Source organism: Syngnathus acus, chromosome 21 (assembly GCF_901709675.1).
Source record: "Syngnathus acus chromosome 21, fSynAcu1.2, whole genome shotgun sequence".
NCBI classification, from domain to species: domain Eukaryota; kingdom Metazoa; phylum Chordata; class Actinopteri; order Syngnathiformes; family Syngnathidae; genus Syngnathus; species Syngnathus acus.
Window position 1 is genome coordinate 7,499,750 of NC_051105.1, and position 21,290 is coordinate 7,521,039.

Genomic DNA, 21,290 nt, shown 5'->3' on the forward strand with positions numbered 1-21,290 from the left:
ACACAAATCTTACTAACTCACTAGTCAGAAAACTAACTAACCCACTAACTTATATTAACCGAACAAAACAAGTGAAATTAAGCAACCATTATCCAAATCTTAAATATTACGCGGACTCTCGCTTGAGTCTAATGAGTCAATGAACAGAAACTAACAAAACTAGTGAATTTTCATTTTTTTGACAATACATTTTTTCTGCATTTAGAAATGTTTTTACAACGAAAACACCCACTCATTGGTTCAACATTTTTTCTCCCATTTTATTTTTAACGCCTACATGATGCATGTTGTTGTGGGATACTTTGACATATACATAAAAAACCTGACACGTTTGCTTGGTGGATGAAACCCTTTTTCTCTATATTGTTTTCCCCATCATGCCGACTCTCCCGGGGATAAAAAGAAGACTCCCATCCTACAAACGTATCACACCGCTTTCATTGTCGAATGTTTTATGTCGCCGGGAATTCATTTCTGTCTGGAATCTGTCCTTTTTTCACACTCAAGGACAACCACATGCCCCTCTCTCTCTACCTGCAGAAGCCGCCAGTTATTTAAAGCACATCATGTCTTTCATTATGACTTGTGACATGACCCAAAATGTGATATAGTGTCACTGGAATTGATTTGATGCAAGCTTGAACTTGAGGAGGGAGCTTGGCTATTCCATACACAATGCCTCTGGAGACATTATTAAAACTGGAAAGGGAGGAGTGTGTGCGAATACATTGGCTTTTGGATGCATACTGATATTCATGGACATTCCAATTCACTCTCATTCGATTTGTTTCACAATGTTGTGATATCTATTCAAATGTTAAAAACAGGATTTCCATGGAAATGTTTGGTCATGTTATAGTGTGGAAGCTTAACAAGCAAAATAATCCCAATATTACTGCCTTGTACAACATACTTTAATGGCTCAGTTATAAAAATGACACATTGATGAAATCCTAAATTGAAAACAGTAACTCACTTGCCAAATTATCAAAGCAGAGTGTGGAGTACTACACAGTACCTTAGAACAAGACAAAGGCTTGTAACCTTAATTGAGAACTAATAAAATAGTGTTTGGGTAGCAGCAGATGCCAGAGACATATGCTGCACATCTTTGTGATCAGGTACATCTCTCTGGCTGCTTTTTAAAGTTGGCAGCTTCAAATGCCTCATAAAAAGAACTAAGCATAATGGTATTCTACTTATGGTGCAATTAGAGATAAGTGACAGTGGTGTCTTAATTTAGACTCCCTGTACAAAGCAGTTGTATATGTATGTCAAGTAGAAAAAAACTATGGGAGGACAATATATATGAGTGCTGCCCATCACATTGACAGGTCATGTGACAAAATTTATGGAATACTAATATTCGTGTATTCGTCATATAATAAATAGCTGCCTGATGTTTAAGCTCCTAGTAAATCAGGCCCCCAATGTTCATGTGCACATTTGATTGACACGGACAAAGTTTGCTGTGGGCTGTTTCTAATATTTAGACCAATGAATAGAATAAATCAGCAAATATGGTTGACAGCACATAGCATCGCTGACATGCAAGTGATGCAAAGTAATTGAGCCCCGTGATGGCAGTTTGTAAACACACCAAAAGTGACTCTGATTCCATGCTTAAACTGTTTTGCTGTAATTAAAATGCGTCAAAGCTCATTAGAAAGCTGTGCACGCTCTTGTTAGGCGGAGGCACGACGATTGGCTCAATACAGGAAGGTTAAGCGGGGATACATCTCTGTGCTTCAAGCCTCTTCCTCTGTCTGACTAATAAACAAGGCTGGCTATTCATGTGGAATAATTCCCGCTGAGTGCCTTGCTCAGGGTCGTAGACAGCTTCCCACGGGAATCAAACTTTACATAATATCGGCCAGAACAGTCATTAGCTCAGAAACAAATGATGACTTTGCTATCAAAGAAATCACACGCAGTGCACAACCCTGAAGACGTCTCAGTGAGTTAAGAAACTGTTAAATAAGTTAAATAACTATCGCAAAGTGAAATAACTAGCAAATAAAAACTAACCAACTCATTATAATACCAAAACAATAACAAACTAGCATAATGACTACAAAACACTTGTGAAAAACTCCCATTCATAAAAACAGACTAACAAAACCAATGCCTTAATAAACCACCCAACAAATGTCACTCAATTGCGAAACGATGAAGACCGAATTAATTGACATACAGTTACTTGCTTATGAACACCACTGCAATTATATAATTATGTCACTTAATGCACACCATCTTGCCACTAGTAAATATAGGTGAACACTGGAATCCCCATTACAATCTGGAATAATATGGTGATGTAGTATTTTGTGAGTGACAGAAGTTGTGTGAACATCTGTATACTTCCAAATGTATGATTCTGGGTTTTTGTTGTTGTTGTTGATAGCCACGTACTTGGCCTTTGGAAGCACAAATGCTCCAGTTGCTAAACCCAAATAACTCCCTCAATGGTGCTCCAAGATGCAGCAAATGCCTATTTGAGTCCAACATTAAGATCCATTTTTGTTGTTTCTTGCTATTTTTTTTACAAACCACAAAGTACAAGGAAGTTTTGGTTTGTTGGTTGCTTGGTAACCTCAGGCCATTAAGATTGGGAAGATTGGGCTAAAAGCATGGACTAGGGAATTTTTAGCTGTGAAGAGTCTACTCACATTTGTTCGAGTGGATTGAGCTATGGTGGGAAAAAAAATTGTGTGGCACATAAGTGATGTCTTCCACATTGTTCTGCTGAATTATCTAGAGGTAAAATGTAATATAGTACATCGATATCTGTTGATGCTTTCTGTTCTTGTCAATCATCATCTTCTCCTGCCCATGGTGCAGTGCAGTATACCCAATAAATACACATCCATTTCATATGATTATTAAAAAACCTGTACTCTATAATAAGCTCTTTATTCCTCCATCTTAGATATGAGGTTATCAGGCAGACAGATGATCCAGTGAGGCCAAACTGTTTTAACCTTGACTAGGAAGGGCACAATGCTCCTCTGAGTGTTAGTGTCCCTTGAAAGCCCTTTCCCCAATGTGCAGTTCATTGATATACAACGGGATTAGTCATGTTGGAGACTACCAGAGAACAATGAAGAGATGTTATGTCAAGATGACCCCCCCCCCCCCACACACACACGCACTCTCCACCAGACACAACTGATGAAAAGGTCACAGTCACTATTTGTTTCACAGCGAGAGGGCGCACCACTAAGGTGACCCCTGAATCATTGTTCTTTATTCTTCAGCATTACATTACATACCATCGCAATGTAATAAGGAAATGTAGAAGAAAATGATTGCAATTTTGCTTTCAACTTTAATCCAGGTGACTAAATATCATGATGCCGTTGCATGATTTAGATATCCACCATACCCTATACTTGTTTGAAATGTATATAAAACCCAGGACAGCAAATTAAAATCAACAATATGAACAATAAATCAATAGTTCCCTAGACTTTATGACTTTTCTTGATCTTTTCTTGAGCGATGCAGCGGTGCGTATTGACAGTAACACAAGGCTGTACGTCACTTTAAGACGAGCACTAAATTGTATCTTGATATGAGAAGACCGAAAATGACTTGATGCTGAGAAAATTGGCCTTTTGGAATCTCCCCTGAGAGCACTTAGAAAGTAAATGCTGCTTTGTGGAGTAGTTCAATTGACAGTCATTAGTCACATGTCAATTCAACAATATTTATATTTAGCACAGTGACACGGTATTTATGTCGTCAAATGAGTGGCAGGTACTAACTTTTTAAAAAAAAAATTACTTTTACTTCAGTATTTGTGTCACAGTGAAACACTTATACTCCCTTCATTGAGCTACTTTCTGCTGGCTAGTTTAACCACCAGCATCTGCTACATATCGTATCTGAATGTACAAAGCCGGAAAAGACGTGATGACCCGGATTGATCGGGGCAAGAGTTAAAATCCCAGCAGAGCTAATAAAAGCATTAAAATTGGATTCTAATATACCGTATTTTCCGCACTTAAGGCGCACCTAAAAACCTCCAATTTTCTCAAAAGCCGACAGTGCGCCTTATAATCAGGTGTGCCTTATATATGTACCAATATTGAGCCACTACAGCAGGCGTGTCCAAAGTCCGGCCCGTGGGCCAAATGTAAATATCTTATATATGGACAAAGTTTTAAAATGGGCCATTCATTGAAGGTGCGCCTTATAATCCGGTGCGCCTTATAGTGCGGAAAATACGGTATGTGAAAGAGACTTGTCAATGAAGCCGATATTGAAATAGATTCTGTTAGCAGTGAAAGTGTTCGTCAAGTTTAGAGATAGAGCAAACTTCCCAAGATTTCTTTTGCTCTTTCTAAATCACTGCTTGAGGGAAGAGAATGATGTGCATCATTAACTTCTCCCCAATGTCATTAATTATGTAACGTGCAGCCGAATCTTCTAAAAGATTGTAGCGTCTCAGCTCGCGCTGATTTATCTGTAAGTTAACTTTACCTCTTGCCATCAACAATACAATTTATTCTCAGCCCTATCATGACGCCAAGATTGTAGCCTACATACTGTCACACATCTCACTGTGCTACCTCAGTGCCAAAAGTTAAATGTCAGTTAGGGAACTTGAACTTCTCTATAATTTATTTTTTATATATGCCTCCATTCTTTAGTTTTCCTTTGATTAATCTTTCACTTTCATTACGTTGTCAAATGATGTGTTGTTCCATCATGATGTATGGAGATTATTCCTGAGAATAATGTGCAAGAGTGAAAAGGCTTCTTTGTGCCACATGCCAAGAATGTCAATGTAATTCTTTGTGCTTACTGCTTTCGCTAAAGCACATTCAGAAAGAAAAGATGACAGCCATGGGAAAACTCATCCAATAAAAAAAAGTTCCAATGTTTTTGTCTGGTGGGTCTTTTTACAAAAAAGTTTTTAATTAGTTACGAGCCTCACCTTTTTTTTTTGCTTTACAATAAATAACAAGAAATAAGTTGAACCGAAGCTGTTGAGTATGACCTTCATTATCTAGGCTACAACTCTACAGTTTTGGAATTTGAAGGTGTTTGCTGGTCAGCATACTTGCTCTTACCGTGACCTATTTCTTAATTGGTGTTTCTTTTCACAGGCGAAAATCTGCGAGTGTGTCCGCATTCTAACACATGTTGTACCCAAGAAATGGAAGACACCTTTGGCCAGCGGATTAAACAAGAGTTTAGTGATCTGGTGGATGAGATGAGTCACACCTTGAGGAGCATGTTTGTGTCTCGACATCAGAAGTTTGATGGTAAGTCATCTCGATGAGGTTTATTTTGTGTGTTTTGGACGGGCTCTGAAAATTGGTAGGTCAAGTCGGAGACTCGCATTCCAGTAGACATCTTATCACTGTGTTTTTTTTGGGTAAATTTTTTTTTTTAGTTGACGAGCAAAAATGAAAAGACTGTCAGTGTTAATTTGATATAAGGTTAACTGTTTGTAGCGCTTCACTCGGCCCCTCGTATGGAGATAAGAGAACCCCCTTGTTAATATGCATGCGTGCGGAGTAGCCTCCCCTCATCGGATTAAACAAACTACGGCTCCTTGCTCAGCAGATTAAAAAGAGCAGCCCAGAGCCAAACTTTGCATTATTAAGCTTTGTTTCATTCTCTTACGTGCCGTGCCGTGCCGTGAGTGCTGTGAGTTGAAGCCCCCAAAGCGACTGCCTTGACCACTGGGCTAATGTTACCTCACACTCAATGGAGTCAGCTCCTCTTAATGAGATATAATAATCCCACTCGCTACCGACATGAGACTGTGTGGGAAGGGATGCCTTATCATCACCTCACATGCAGAGGTAAAAAGAAGTCTGGGGGGAAAAATAGCCACCTGTCTTTTTGATGTCTAAGGTGATTTGAATGGCGCGCCCAGTGGATTGTAGCATATAAAACTTTCATTTCTTATTAAAGTTGTGCCTATTAAGTTTTAATTCCCGGTTGACTTTGAAGCTCTTGAGGTTTCCTTGGTAACAGGATGGTTTTAAAACCATACCTTACGCTCGAGCTGAGTATTTGCTTGACGAGACGCCCATTAAAAGCTACTCTTGTGTTTATAGCCGGTATCAGAGGAAACCATGTCGTTATGATCAGTAATTGAGATGCTTTTTGGTTTTTTTTTTAAAAAGAGAAATGTTTTTTTTTTTCCGTTATTTCAGAAAGGCATTCAAAGCGTCACATAGAGCTTCCTCTAAGATACAAATGAACCACAAATTGATAAATAAGTACCAGACAACATCTTGTTTCCTGCAGAGATTTCTTGCTGTCAATGTATCGGTAATGTCACAAGGAAGCCAGCGGCTTTGTCCAGCCGCGCAGTTTGCTCTCGGGGTTTGCTCTCACTCTCTGTAATCGCATCAGCAACAAACCAGATTCTGTTTTGCAACTTTCAGCTTTTCTCCTTTGTGCTTCCACAAGTATCGATTACCAAGTGACTACTAATTGATTAATAAAGAAATTGAGTGTGATTGTCAGGTTTGAACAAAAGCCAGCAAAGGTAGACGTGGTGTATTCACCTCTAGGAGATAGGAAAGGATAGCATAAATCTAGATGCTGCATTATTCAGTAAGAATGTGCATTTGCGACTTCATGCATTTCTTAGCTAAGCAGCACAGACGCGAGCGATACAAGCATCGATGTTGAGCCGAAACTTGCCAAACACGCTTTCTATTAGTTTGTTTAGATGTTTCTTGACATTAAAACCTACCGTTGGAGTCTCACCTACAGAGTTTGCTTCTTGAAAGAGACTTCATAATGTGAATGTATGTTTATTCGTATGTTTATTAGAATGTCAGGATGAGCATAGGAAAAGAAAAGTTGATTGTGAGGAACTGAATGTAGATGAATCAATTTCGATGGAACTGGGTCAAAATGGAGAACAAAAGGAGGTGCTGTAAATGAAGTGTCATTTCTGAAGAAAGGTTTATTCTGTCTGATACATTGACATGGAAACAGGAGTTTAGTAAGTTCAAAGAAAAATGTTCCAGTCCATCGATTTACCTAGCACACGCTGTGTTTACATTTGTTGGATTAACTGTCAAAGACCGGTTTACATGTTCATATCAACGATAACCAGGAAGCATTTTTATCATCATGCGCACAAAATATTTAATGACGTCTCTCATTTCACCTACAAGGTGGAAAATATATTTTTTCACCATTTTAGGCTAACTGACATTCCTATCAGAAGTCTACAGTACCATGTCTTTAAAAAAAAAAAAAAAACTTTTGTGAAATACTGCAGAGACGTCTTGATTCGACACTGTACAATAAATCTGAAATGAATTTTGACAGATGTGATCTGTACAATACAGACTGCAAACATTAAACTTATTGCTTCCCAGGCTTCATGTGGAGCTCTTGTTTGTACGCGAAAGAATCAACAATGATTAAAAGTGGAGATTCAAACTGAACTTCCATCTCAGTAAGATGGACAACTCTGGATTTCACCTGTAGGTGAAATTTACACCATCAGAGGTAATGAGTGTTTTCTTTGCAGAATTCTTCTTGGAGCTCCTGGAGAACACTGAGAGGTCCTTGAACGAGATGTTCGTGCGAACGTACGGCAAGCCTTACATGCAGAACGCCGAAGTGTTCGAGAACCTCTTCGCCGAACTCAAGCGCTACTACACGGGGGGCAATGTCAACCTGGAGGAAATGCTCAACGACTTTTGGTCGCGGCTTCTGGAGCGTATGTTCACTCTGCTGAACTCCCAGTATGTCATCACTGAAGACTACCTGGAGTGCGTCAGCAAGTACACAGATCAGCTCAAGCCCTTCGGAGACGTGCCCAGGAAACTGAAGGCTCAGATCACCCGGGCGTTCATCGCTGCTCGCACTTTTGTCCAAGGACTCTCGGTCGGCCGCGAGGTGGCTCAAAGAGTCTCTAAGGTAAACGAAAGAACGGCTAAGAATCAACAACTTTTTTTTTTTTTGCACATCATCTGCAGTTTTTTACACGCCCGAGGGCATGTTTGCTGTTGTTGTAGCGAGCTGACTTTCCTCTGCTGTTTCACTGTAAACAACTTCCTCCTTCCTCAGAATTTTTTTTGTCCGGGTCTTCAAACAGATTACATTGTGTAGACTTTCCAGAGATGACATGCAAAGGAAAAGATAATCCCAAAATTGGTCAGTGTTGTTTGCAAAGTTCTCCCAAAGCATCTAGCAACTATAATTAAGCTGTATGTCCTTAATATTCCGTTTGATGTAATGCACTGATTTAATGCCTCTCCTGCTTCTATACCGTACCGCCCCAGGAGTGTTTGCACTTTTGATCATATACAGGGGCGAGATTAAAGCAAAAGGCACCGAGCTAAATCTTGGATTAATTTACAACAAGTGTCACCTTCCAAATGCGCAAACATAACTCCCGTGTATTCATTTTCCTCCAACCAGCACTTGTGGTGATGTTATCTCAGGCAATCTCAGAGGACCTGTTCTAAGTGTTAACTAAAAGTGTGAGCAGACACCTTCCAACCAAACCCTAAAGGAAAGATCATGACTTTACCAAGTCAAAACACGAATGTTTTGCTTTGCGCTTTTGCTTTCTTTGCACATCCTACAACACAAACAGTGGCGGTGTCAAATTTTATAATGCCGCTTTCCATGTTTGACCTTATTTGAGACTCATAAGATTTTAAAGCAATCGGTGTATTTATGAGCTACAACTGAAGGAATACATACAAAAGGCTTTTTTTTTGAAAACGTACAAGTTTTGTTGTGAAAACAACACAGACTAACATCTAAGAAGAGCAGGCAAACTGTTTTATAATTTATGACTGACTGTCCTTTCAGCAGACTTTCTCAAAGCACATAGAGGATTGCCCCTTGGGCAACAGACGTGATCATGGAAGTAAAACATGCTTTGGAGTCTGAACACTGAGCGCTTTGTAAACAAAAAAGCACATCTTCTCAGTTGAAACTAGCAATCAGACAGACACATAGATTATAATTGCCTTTCTGGTTAGAATTTTAATGAGTTATGATTAATCATCGTTCGGATCTTTAGAATGTGTAAACAGACGTCTCTGTTTTGGCACTGATCTGATCTGGCAATATTTTAGTTCTATAAAATTTCACCAAATTCAAATGAAGCCCAAAATATCCTGTGATGCTCGATGAACCTTGTGACATTTTACTTAAGAAGTCGGACCGTCCTTTAGTTCCGTCTCTTGCTCATTGGCCTCTTTGCACATGCACATTCTCTTTGTCAGTGCGGCTGCATGCTTGACCTGTGTGACCTAATGGAGCACTAATGTAGCAGTGAGTCGAGGTGCAACACACGCATCACTCAATAGCAATCACTCACAGTGACTGAGTCACAGGATGGAGAAGCACGGAGCAGACCGAGAGGCCGCCTTGGCAAATGTCCCCCTTCGTCCCTCCCTCTTTATGAGCGGCCTGGTCATTTTGCCGCCGCTGCTGCTGTTCCCTGGCATGTTGACGCCCTAAGAGATGGATGTATGTGTATGCGGGAAACAGCCGGAGGTGAGTGCATGCCGGCTGTGTCCAATTCATCCCTGAGATATATGACAAGCTGGGAGGAGAGAGGGGGGAGCTCATCTTCTCGTTTATTGTGAAGAAGCGAGCTCACGGGTGTCACACATTTAACTCCTAGGTGGAGAAGCATTCTCATATCTAGCACCGTGGCGCCGCTATCTCCACTCGTCTGGAAAGAGGCAGCAGAGGCAGGGACAAGCTGGGAAAACGCACACGGCCGAGATGCAATGATAGAATGCACAAAGCTTCTGCCAAGTCTTGGCCACACGCCATCATTCTGCCGTGACGGTTAGCATGTGCGCACACGGAAAGCACATAGATTTATTGAGCAAAGCCAGAGCGACAACTGAACCTTCAACAGGATACTCCCAAGGGTGTTAAGGGTTCATCGGGCCAGTATTGTGCAGGAGGATTCCCAAAAAGGGCCATTTGTTAATCTCAAAGTAGGGTTATTATTTTTTAATTCTTTAAAATACCTGGACCGCAAACATCAATATCAACATTTACAATGAATTGTTTTGCATGGGAGTAGACAAATGACGCAATGATAAGTATGTGTTTACAATTTATCACACAAAAAAATGAGCATAAAATGAAAAGTGAGGACTTTATAATGCTTTGTGTATTTGTGTACAATACATAAACAGTTCAACACAACGTGAACATGAAATTATGGAGGAGAATCTGAAGAGTGCCTGGAAAGAGGGAAAAAAAAACAACACATTACTTACATACAAGATTCCATTTTGTGGAATGAACGAGAGTGCGACTTTGATTATTGCAGCAATAGTCCTGTACGTTCTCTTCAAAGGCGCTCACATCTCCTCTCTTTGTGTGCTCTTACAGGTAAGCAGCACTCCGGCATGCATGCGAGCGCTGACCAAGATGTCGTACTGCCCCTTTTGTCAAGGCATGCCAGCCATTAAACCCTGCAAGAACTACTGCCTCAATGTCATCAAAGGCTGCCTGGCCAATCAAGCCGACCTGGACCCCGAGTGGAACCAATACATCGGTTAGTGTGCTTCATTTCTTACAGCTCTATTCAAGTTGATTCTTCTCTTGTGCTGCTGAGTGCATCTGACTAATACTGCGTGTGATGGAATTGGATATTGAGGCCAAAGGAGAAAGCTTTGCAGGTAATTGTTGGAGTGCGGGAAGCACTGATTGAAATAAGGCCCAGGAAAAACAAATGAAGCAATATGACCATTGACACTGATAGCTATTGTGAAGTGTCAACTACTGTATGAATTGACAGCCGCGTTGTACATGACATACAGGTTCATTGTAATATTTTGACAGCTTGTTTACATATGACATACATATTTACATGACATTTTCCTCCCAACATGTAATTTTTTCTGTATCATGATGATATCATTATTCATTGAAAAAATGAATAATTTGAGTATAAATGTGAAGAATTTGGGGTTGGGACATGATGATAATTGAAAGAAAACTTTCATAAATAATCCCATAATATTTCACATTTTTGCGCAATTCCAGTTTTTATTTTTGGGGATGGAAATTCTGTTAATTTAAATTTAATTTCACATGAAATTTTACCAATGTTGGACAAAAGCTGATGTCTGCTGCAGAATACACGTTCAAAAAAATTATTTTTGAGGCAGAATACTAATTTTGATTTAACTTTTCATTAATCTTCTTCTTATTATTTTTACATTTTGACAATAATTCATGTCCGTCATACTATATTCAGAGGATTTTGAGAAAAACACAAAAACTAAAATCCTGGTAGCTTCATACGCTTAGAACATTGAATATAAATACTTTTTGGACACTAATCAAACTTAGTCACTAATCAACATATCAAACAACTGTAAATAGCCATGGCGAAAACAACCCATTAGTGTTTTGCCATACCGCTCTAACAAATGAAATACATAAACAATCAGTAACTCAAAATGTGGCCATAACCTAGAAAAACAAAACTGTAAAAACCAGATGATACCTTGAACTCGCATGAAAACTATTGACGTTATGTAAATATGCCCATGTAGGCTCAAATAGTTGGTATGATCATGATGGTTCTCACTGGTGAGGTTTGTGACAGTAACTCAATATGGATGAGAACAGATGGTCCAGACCGCGATGCTCATCTCGTCAATTTGACACTTTGCGTTGACTGAACTTGACTTGGAGGAGAGCTTTTCTTTTTGTTTTGACAACACGGGCTTTGCCTCGAGTGAGAAAATGTTATCCCCCCACCCCTTCCTACCCACGTTCCCTCATTGCAAACGATTTTCCTCACCGGATTCTTCTCTCCCGTCGAGCCTAATGGGGATTTGTAACGGGGCGGGGGCGCAGCACGTCAACTTTAACGCCAGGAACGTGTTCCGCTGCTGAGACAAAGAGCGCAAACATCAATGTAACATTTTTTCGATTAATTTCATATTCCATGAAAGGCCTCGCTGGCGTGCATGACTCCAGTAGTTAGCAAGTCATGTTAAGGTGGCACACTAAAAAAAAAAAAAGGGTGACTGCTGACAGCCCGTGGCAAGGAAAACACTTAAATCCGAGTCGAAGCTGTTTCCTTGAAGTCATACCTCGTCTGCTTGCTCTCTGGGGTTGCTTTAGGTCGTTTTAGAGGAGGACAAAGCATCAAAGTGTGCATGTTTTATCAGACTATCATTCACCGTTGTGCGCTTCCACGGCGAGATGACTTTTTACTCCTTTTTTTGTTCTTACCTTTAAATCATGTGTTTGCAAGTGTTTCAGCCTGGCTCTGCACTAGGTGGGAAATACATATTTTACTCACATTTGATCACATCTATCTTCTTTAAATGTTAAATGGTGAAGGTTTTTAGATACGATTAACATAAAACAAGGTTTATGCGGAAAAATGGAGAGAATATCAATAGAGGGTAAACATGGCCTTGACTTGGTAATTACCATTCGAAAAGTTGCAATAGCCTGGAACAACCCGAAATGCACAGACGCACAGGTTGCCGTAATATTGTCTTGTTAGTAACAAAGAAACTTCCGACCATTTTGGAGCCTATTGCATCGTCCCAATTAGTCGTGACTGAGTGGGTTGGTCAACTAGTCACTCAGATGTTGAACTAACAAACAGACAGACAAACGAGCACAAACATGTCAATTTTATATATTTGTTGATGTCAGAAATTGAGCCATGGCAACGAGGAACATCTACGCTTTGCTGGGTTATATCCACTTTGGCATTGGGCCTCATTAATGCAGGAGCAGCTCTTAGTCTGTCTTCATCAGGCGTTATTGTGGTCAATGAAACGGCGCTTTTATGAGTTTTGCCTGTGACATTTCAAGCTAGCTTTGATCGGAAAGATTTTCCAATTAGCATACGGTCTCACTGTAAAAGCTCATCTGAACATGGACAGACAGAAATATGTGTGGAATTAGTATAAATTCAGTCAAAGTATGCAAAGTTGACTTTATTTGCTCTCGGCTTTGGGCTGCTGCTCAGTGTCGGTTAACCTAAGAAATTCATCTTGATGGTGCGCCGTTCACACCAATGTCATATGTCTGCTCCACTGAGCACAGAAGACAAGCTATTGGAGGAGGTGAAAAATAATCCAAGCAAAGGGTGCGAAAGCCTTTAAACTCTGAAGCTGCACCCACTGATAGATACATTTTTTTTCCCGCCAGACAACAATCTCTCACTTCAAATAAAATATAGCACTTGACATTAACGAGACCTCGCCTCTTATCCATCGTGTGTGTGTGTTGTGTTGTTCGTGTACATTGTTGACACCAACTCTAAGCTCTAACAGATGAATTGCTTCTCTCTATACTTGTTATATATATATATAAGTTGCAAGCGTGTTCATAATACAAATAAGTTTCTTAATCATTTCCTCCCACTGCATTAGGTCTCATCAGTCCCACGATTATTCATGAAGAGATTTTCTTTTTTCACAATATGAAATCACAGTCCTCATACACAAGCTTGTTTTTCTTACCCTCAAGCAAGAGAATAATTAGACAAACCGATTAAATATTTCATTTATTTCAAATGCGCCGATTGGACACTCCAAGGTTCCATCACACGTAAATGCATATTTATTGGGACCCTTATGATTGAGGAAGAGTTTGTGCCAGAATGCTGGTTGGCCAAAGGGGAAATGTGGAAATAGAATTCATCAGTTCCAGGGTCAAATTGTAGCCATCATCAAATCTTTATTATGCGTGCAGGGAATGTTTTAAATAATAACAATATTTCACATTATGAACTATTGTACTGGCAGGTATTACTTATTTTAATTTAGACATTTACATTAGAGAATGATTTTATCCGCTATCTCGCTAACCCTAAATCCCTAACCCTAAAGAACATGATGCATGCATATTTTCCTCGCTAGGTTATATTTTTGCACGTTTTTCTCAAAAGTCATTTAATCCATGTGTTTGTGCCCTCATTGCGATGAATAAATCATATCCCAGTGAATCATACAAAAGATTAAATAGGTTCTGCTGCGTAGCCTCTCGTTAATCCATTTTTTCCCGCCGGACGGCAAAGCATCCTCGCCGACCTCTCCTGCTCTTGCAAGACAACAATTGCTCTGTGCGTTAATTATGATAACAGCTGCGTATTAGACAACGTGATGATATTCTGGTGGAACCCTTTTTTTACCCCTCCCCATAACCGTAATAACATCTGCCACAATTGGATGTGTGCTTTGCAAAAGATGAACATTTAATGAGAGCAGCATTACAATTCAATTATGTTAATTAGAGCAGTCTGAAGCTGCAGCTGTTTGTCTTTAGTCTATACCTGAGTGACACAGGATATTTTAAATTACTCTATATGCATGCATTATTGGAATAAAGTATGAATTTAATACACAGCAATGCTTCAATTTTCAAATATGTATAGGGGTAAAATTTCGAATCCCTATAGTGCATTTTTGGGGTGTTTTACCTAATGGTGCAAAATTGACAAAATCAAAAATAGATGAATTAAAATGAAAATAAATGTTAGTTACCTGAATGTTGTCAGTCACTTAAATGTTGTACAGAGGCTGAGATCAACCAGAGTCAAATTCCCTGTTTGGCATGCACAATAAAGCTGATTCTGATATTTTACCAGCGATAAAACATTTTCAAGGCTGCTCGCGCTCTCAGACTTTTGAGTACACCGCAAGGCAAGGGTTAAACGGTGTTACTGGTCTCGGCCTTCCAGATCCAGCCTGGCTCGGTGGCCCTCCTTCCCAGCAGACTTGAATAGGATCCAATTATCAGCTCTAGCGAACGAGCGGAGGTGGAAATGTAATTGTGTGTTATTAATATTTCAAATAGATTTAGCCGACTCCCACTTTTTGCTGATAAAGAAAGAATGACAGGAGCACACTGGAGCTTTTTCATTGCCATTATGTCAAGTATTGTACTTTTGCAACACTATTCATTATATTTGCAGCTTTTATTGTACATGAACCTGTGTTAGCAGGATTCATTTTAAACTTCATTGTTTTGAAGATTGATATGGGTGGGAATCGTTGGTATGTTTTGTTGGTAACTACGATTATAAACATCACAAATTAAAAGTATAAAACTGCAAACCAGGCAGGCAAATCAGATGTGCAGAATATTTAATATCAAAATACAGGTATGCGGTTGAGTTTCGGGGTGCAGGTTGGACTCCTGATCCATTTTGATTCTCGGCCGATCAGGTTCACGTTCGGGGCTTCTGCTGGAATGTTCTCCTCTCAAAAGTTTTTCTTAGGTGACTTCACCGTGTTACTTAATTTCTCGCCCTCGCTGCCAGAGTTCACAATTTCAAAGTGCCTTACAATTGATTAGCAACGGCTTCTGCCCAAACTCAGCTGGAATTGACTCCAATTCATCCTCGGTGTAAGGAAAAGTACAGTAGAAAAATGACGGAATTGGAAAAAAAGGCAGATATAAAGTTGTCTATTGTTTGACGTTTGAGCGGAAAATAATGAAAACTGCTTTTATTGATCATTCCAAGTTATGGCAATACATCAAGAATACTGATATTCGTAATATATTTATGGTCTAACATTGTGCAATCATAGTATCTATTCTATAGTAACTATATTTGATGTATCATAAAAAATATTTGACTGTATTTCAACGTGACTATTTTGTCTCAGTCATTCTTTTTTTTTTCTTCTTTTTTTTTGTTTTTACTCTCGTGCGATACGATTCCGATGCTACAGCATGTGTAGAAAATGTGGCCACAGTTGAAATAATTGGACTAAAAGCCGGCATTCAAAAGTATTTCTTTGAATCTTTCATACAATAAAAGCATCTTTCCACGAATGCCAAATAATGTATGTGCAAGTCGCAGATTCTAAACTCAAGAGGAACAAAAAGAAACTAACTAACTTAACTACTTGGAGCTGAATGGAAGAAACATTATTCATACATGTATCTCAATGTCACCATCCGAAATTGAATTGAAGAGCTTGAAAGAGGTCATACAGCACAAGTGAGAGACAAGCACTTATCAAGCCGCACTCTTTGTTCAAGCGCAGCGTGTCCTTCGAGTCTGAAGTCTTAAACGTCGTGCTGAATTTCAACAGAGGTGCTGAAAGCTCCTCTTGAGTTAAATGTCTCTTTGGAATGGAATATGTAAAACCACATAACTTAGATAAGAACAGTATGTTCATGGTCTGTATTTTATGAGTGTAATACATAATACGAGGCGGGCGTTGGATTGATTAATTGATCGGTGATCATTTAGTTTCACTTCCAACTCTAAGTCGTTGTCAGTTAATCAGTGGACTGGCAAAAGCGGGAACTGAATCCACGCTGCTTGGAAGAAGTCACATTAATCAACCACAACAGAGACAAATATGTGCATTCAACAAAACACAGTGCAGCTCTGCTTACCTTACCTGCAACGGAATGACACCTGCGAGAAGCTACGATGAGCTAATTTAACCAAAAACAAAAGCCACATGTAGGGAAACTACAAAATTTCTGTTAGTCAGGGCTAAACCTGAATCCTAAATTTGCAGATACAAAATTTACTAAACATTTGCTGTCATATTGTGGCTCTAATAATCAGAATAACTTCAGGTTTTACAAATGAAGGCCCCTCACTAATGACGAGTGACTGACTAATCTCATTTTAGGACTTGCTGAACTCAGAGTGTTTGGCTTTGTCTTTTTGTAGCTTTTGGTAAGACAAACAATATGACTAGTGGGAAAAAGGAAGCTTAAGAGAGGTAGACTGGAAAGGTTAGCCTGTTAGCACAGATACTAGCTGCAGGTTTATCAGCTCGTTACATGTTTTACAGTGCTTGTGTGAAAAAAAAGTTAACTTCTTCTGACACTCGTAGGCAGTGCTGTTGTATAAATAAAATCTTATTATAAAACATGATGCGACACTGAAGCGAATTATTTCCATTTCCTGCATTGCCTCTGAATTATTTTCATTTGCAAGTGTTTGACCATCATATGTTCTATAATGGATAATTTATTACATTTTATATTGATGTTCTATATTATCAGGCTATATTGTGTTGCCAACCAAACCTTTACTGCTTGATAGTGAAGTGTTTCATCAGTTCCACAGTATGTGTTTCATTTGCTGCAGAGTGGGTGATCTTCGTCGCTGCTGTGCTGGCCGTAACTGTAATTCAAAGTAGATGAAGGCAATTTGCCCGCAGCTTGCTTGCCTGCCTCAGCGCAGGCTAGTTTGTTTCAACTCCATTTAATCCCAAAGTGGAGCGCAATGGCGTTTGAGGACGTAATGTTTCTCAAGGTTCCGGTAAAATGCTGAGGAGTGGCGTGAGGTGCAGTACAAAACCAGATTTACGTGATGTATAGAATTAATGATAATGTATGATGTCGTTATGTGATGTAGAGAATTAAGGATAATGCATGATGTGGTCGTGATGTAAAACGACTGTTTGGTAGACTCGGTGCTTCGCAATTATTTTGGGTTATGGAAGAAGAAAATATTTGAGGGCCCTCAAAGTCTCTTCAGTGTCTATAAATATCTTTTGTCGATAAACTCTGCACTATTTGAGAACGACTGGGCTCGATTTGCCGTTTTATGACACCAATGCAAAACACCGGAACCTCGATGACCTTTGAGGTTATAACATTTATAATTCAATCGCAATTTTGGATGGGTGGCAGGTGGTAATTGTTTTCTTTCTTTGTTGCTTTCTTTCTTTCTTTCTTACTTTTCTTTTCTGCTCCCTGTGCTGATAGACTGCAAAGTGCTCTCATGTCTTTCCCCACTACACCTCTTAGGTCTTCCTCTCGCTCCCTTGCTTGTCACCTCCATCCTCATCACTATTTTGCCAATACACTTACCGTATTTTCCGCACTATAAGGTGCACCTAAAAGCTCCAATTTTCTCAAAAACCGACAATGCGCTTTATAATCCGGTGCACCTTATATATGGACCAATATAGATTCATGGATAAGGACTAATTTATTAAAGTAAGCTTTACGTGTTTATTTTGTGTGTTGTGTGATATTAACGTTTGAGCAATGTTGAGTTATTGATATATTGTTATTGTTTTCACTATTTTGAGTGTTACTATATTGTGATTGCATTAACGTTTGAGCAACGTTGATTATTTATTCTATGCGCATTATAATCCGGTGCGCCTTATATATGGACAAAATTTTAAAATGGGCCATTCATTGAAGGTGCGCTTTATAATCCGGTGCGCCTTATAGTGCGGAAATTACGGTACTATCTCTTCTCTGGATATACCCAAACCATCTAAATCTGCTCCCTCCAAGTTTGTCCGCCAAAACATCAAACCTTGGCTGCCCCTCTAACGCAATGAGCTCATTTCTAATCCAATCCAACCTAGCAACCCTCCACATGTTCATTTCCGCCACCTCCAGCTCTGCTTCCTGTTGTCTCTTGAGTGCCATTGTCTCTTATCTGTGCATCATGTTGAAATAACCATGGTTGTTTGTATTGGGAGGTTTATTGAAAATGCATGGTCAAAGCCTCAGGAGTCAAGACACCTCCCACCCTAGTTTGCAGGTCCCAGACTGGCAACTTTACTCTCTTGTAATCACATCGCCCCCCCAAAATGCATTAAAACATTATAACAAGCATGGACAGGATGACAATCTTAACCACCAGTGGTTAACTATTTTTTTTTATTTACTCATTTTATATGACAGGTTTCCAAAGCAAAAATACTTAATGGTTGTATGATAGCGAAAGTTCAACTCAAGAATGCAATATTTCCTCTGGGAAAACAAATTGTGTTTGACCGTAGAAAGCAGTGAAACACGTATAATACTGACTCATTAGACAGATAGGAAATTACTTTTCAGAGGAGAAAAGGGAGTCTGAGGAGGAGTCTGATCCTATTCTAAACTCTGTTTGTTTTTTCCCTCCCATTTTTAGCCCCATTAGTTGGGTGACTGATCCACAGATGAGGTATACAAACTAAAATGATGCCACAGCTATTTTTCCATCCCGATGAAAATATACTTTCATAAATAGGCATTTCTTGACTTGTCGATGTCTTTCATCTCTCCTATTTAAGTGCACATCAATATTGATAAAGAGCACAGACTAAAAGTGTCTGCTGTGATGTTCAAATAGGTGATGTGCATATTGGTAAAACCGAAGGTCTATTGTGCCGCTTTGGCATGGTGCTTGTGCTCTACATGAGGTACGGCTTCTGATGTTGTCTATAAAAGCCCGGGGCTCAGAATAGGACCTGTCTATCTCTAAGGCTGTGTCTGTATGATAAAAAGATTTCCCACAGCTGGATGCTCGCCTATCTCTGCATTGATGCAAGGAACATTTGGCTGGAAGTGCCAACTATTCATTGTGGTCCCAATGCAGACTGGGCAATCACAACGATCCACAGAACACAGCTCTGACACTGTCCTGAATTCAACGATGACATTTTAAAATGTTTTTTGGGAAATAGCATTACCCTTTTAAAATGCTCTGGGTATCTGTATATGTGACACGTTATGTGTTAATACGTGAGGAAAGTCTAAATTAGCATTGATAAGGATGTTAAGTTATTTTGTCAAAATAATCCCTAAATAATCAATAGGAACAACTTTACTGCTTCCAGATAAACAATGTATCTGTATTAATTGTAAAATAATAGGACGCTTGTTAGCTCTCTATGAAATGTTAAATAATGTAATGTATGCTAGCTTCAAACGTAAGCTGCCATGTTTTAGCTTGTGAACCAAAAGTGTAATTCGATTTTGTTTTGTTGTTTTTTTGCCACATATACACTACCGTTCAAAAGTTTGGGGTCACAAAATTGTTTGGGTGACCCCAAACCTTTGAACGGTAGTGTATATATTTATTTAGATAATTATTTATAGATTATATATATAATCTTCTGTGTAAAAAATCTTATAATATATATGTATACTTATATTCATAGATTTTTTTAGAATCTTATACAAATATAAGATATAATCTATAATATTTAATTCATAATATTTATTATAATAATATTTACACTACCGTTCAAAGTTTGGGGTCACCCAAACAATTTTGTGACCCCAAACTTTTGAACGGTAGTGTAGTTAAGTTAGTATCCCTGACTAGCTAAATGCTCCTACTATTTGCTTTTGAATGATCGGACTAGAGTTAGCTAGCTTTATGGAAATGTTATGTTTATCCTCCATTTTTGCCTCCTGTCTAAAATGTTCTTTCTCCATAAATTGGATGATATTTCACCATGGAAGTGCAGGCAGTGGCAACTCGCGTTGAAAGCTTGTCAGACTTAGCAAAAGTAACGAAGGGTGCGTCATTTGTCACATGCCATGAGTTGCGGACCAATGGTCTCTACACATTCTCTTACTTTGAGGAGACGGTCTGATAAGTGTCACTGGGAATGACTGCCATTATCTCCGGTGCTAGAGGCAACTCCGTTTTTCTTATTATAAAATACTATGAAAATGACTTTTTCCCCCTAGTCGGCTCCTTTGACCTAAATTGTCGTTGCATGCACTTGACAGCTCATGTATTCCTGCTAGATGTTTCTAATTTTTCTGTGCAGCAAACAGGCGAGCACAACAAGCCGAGCATATTTACACGGTAAACAGATTAAACTGAATGCTGAATGACACGTCAACCGCCGTTAAAAACAAAGCAATGCAGCGCGTTCAGAGTCAGGAAACGCGCCAAGATGAGTGATTATCATCGCTGCTCGAAGGCGGGTTCAAATTTTTGCTTTCCAGATGAAAGTGTCATTTACACTTGGAGCCTCGGTGGAGCCAACCAGTGAAGTGCTACTTCACACGGCCATTTGGCACTGATGCGCTCGGCATATTAACGCCTCAGAGGTGCATCATGGCCTATTTCCTATCCGTAGTGTCAACAAACATTTTTTTTAAGAGGCATACACATCATTTGGGAGGGAATAGGTAAATGGAACCCAAGCTGAGCTAATGGGTCTCAGCCATTAGTGACCTCAAGCCCTGTAATAAAATGACTGGCAGAACAGAATCTCATCAGGTCTCATCTCTTTCAAGTCTCACGTTTTGTGTCTCATCCCATTAAACTGTTGAGTTTAATGTGGAAAGCTCTCCTCAAAGTTTTGGTGTTCGTGTTGGGCTTCACTTGGTCTCAAATTGCTTCAGTTTTGATATCATCTCCTAAAATTTGTGAAATCGTCTCACAATACAACTTGATTTAGTCCAAACTGTTGTTTACTTATTATTGCATACTTGGGGGGGGGGGGGGGGGGGGGGGGGGGGTAATATAAGAATTAATGCCTAATAAGAATAGGAAAACTAAGACACAAAAAAAAAAATCCAAAGAGAAGACAGCTCATGGGAAAAGCAGTTGT

General features: G+C 39.3%; 1 protein-coding gene across 2 annotated transcripts in view; it reads left to right on the forward strand.

The window, feature by feature from the left end:
* Positions 1-21,290, forward strand: part of LOC119115212 (glypican-6-like) — a 53,934-nt gene that overhangs the window by 11,444 nt on the left and 21,200 nt on the right. For both annotated transcript variants that reach the window (XM_037239508.1, XM_037239509.1), the window contains exons 2-4: positions 5,115-5,273; positions 7,517-7,908; positions 10,363-10,528. In XM_037239508.1, the coding sequence (XP_037095403.1) occupies positions 5,115-5,273; positions 7,517-7,908; positions 10,363-10,528 (717 nt within the window). The remainder of the gene's footprint in view (positions 1-5,114; positions 5,274-7,516; positions 7,909-10,362; positions 10,529-21,290) is intronic.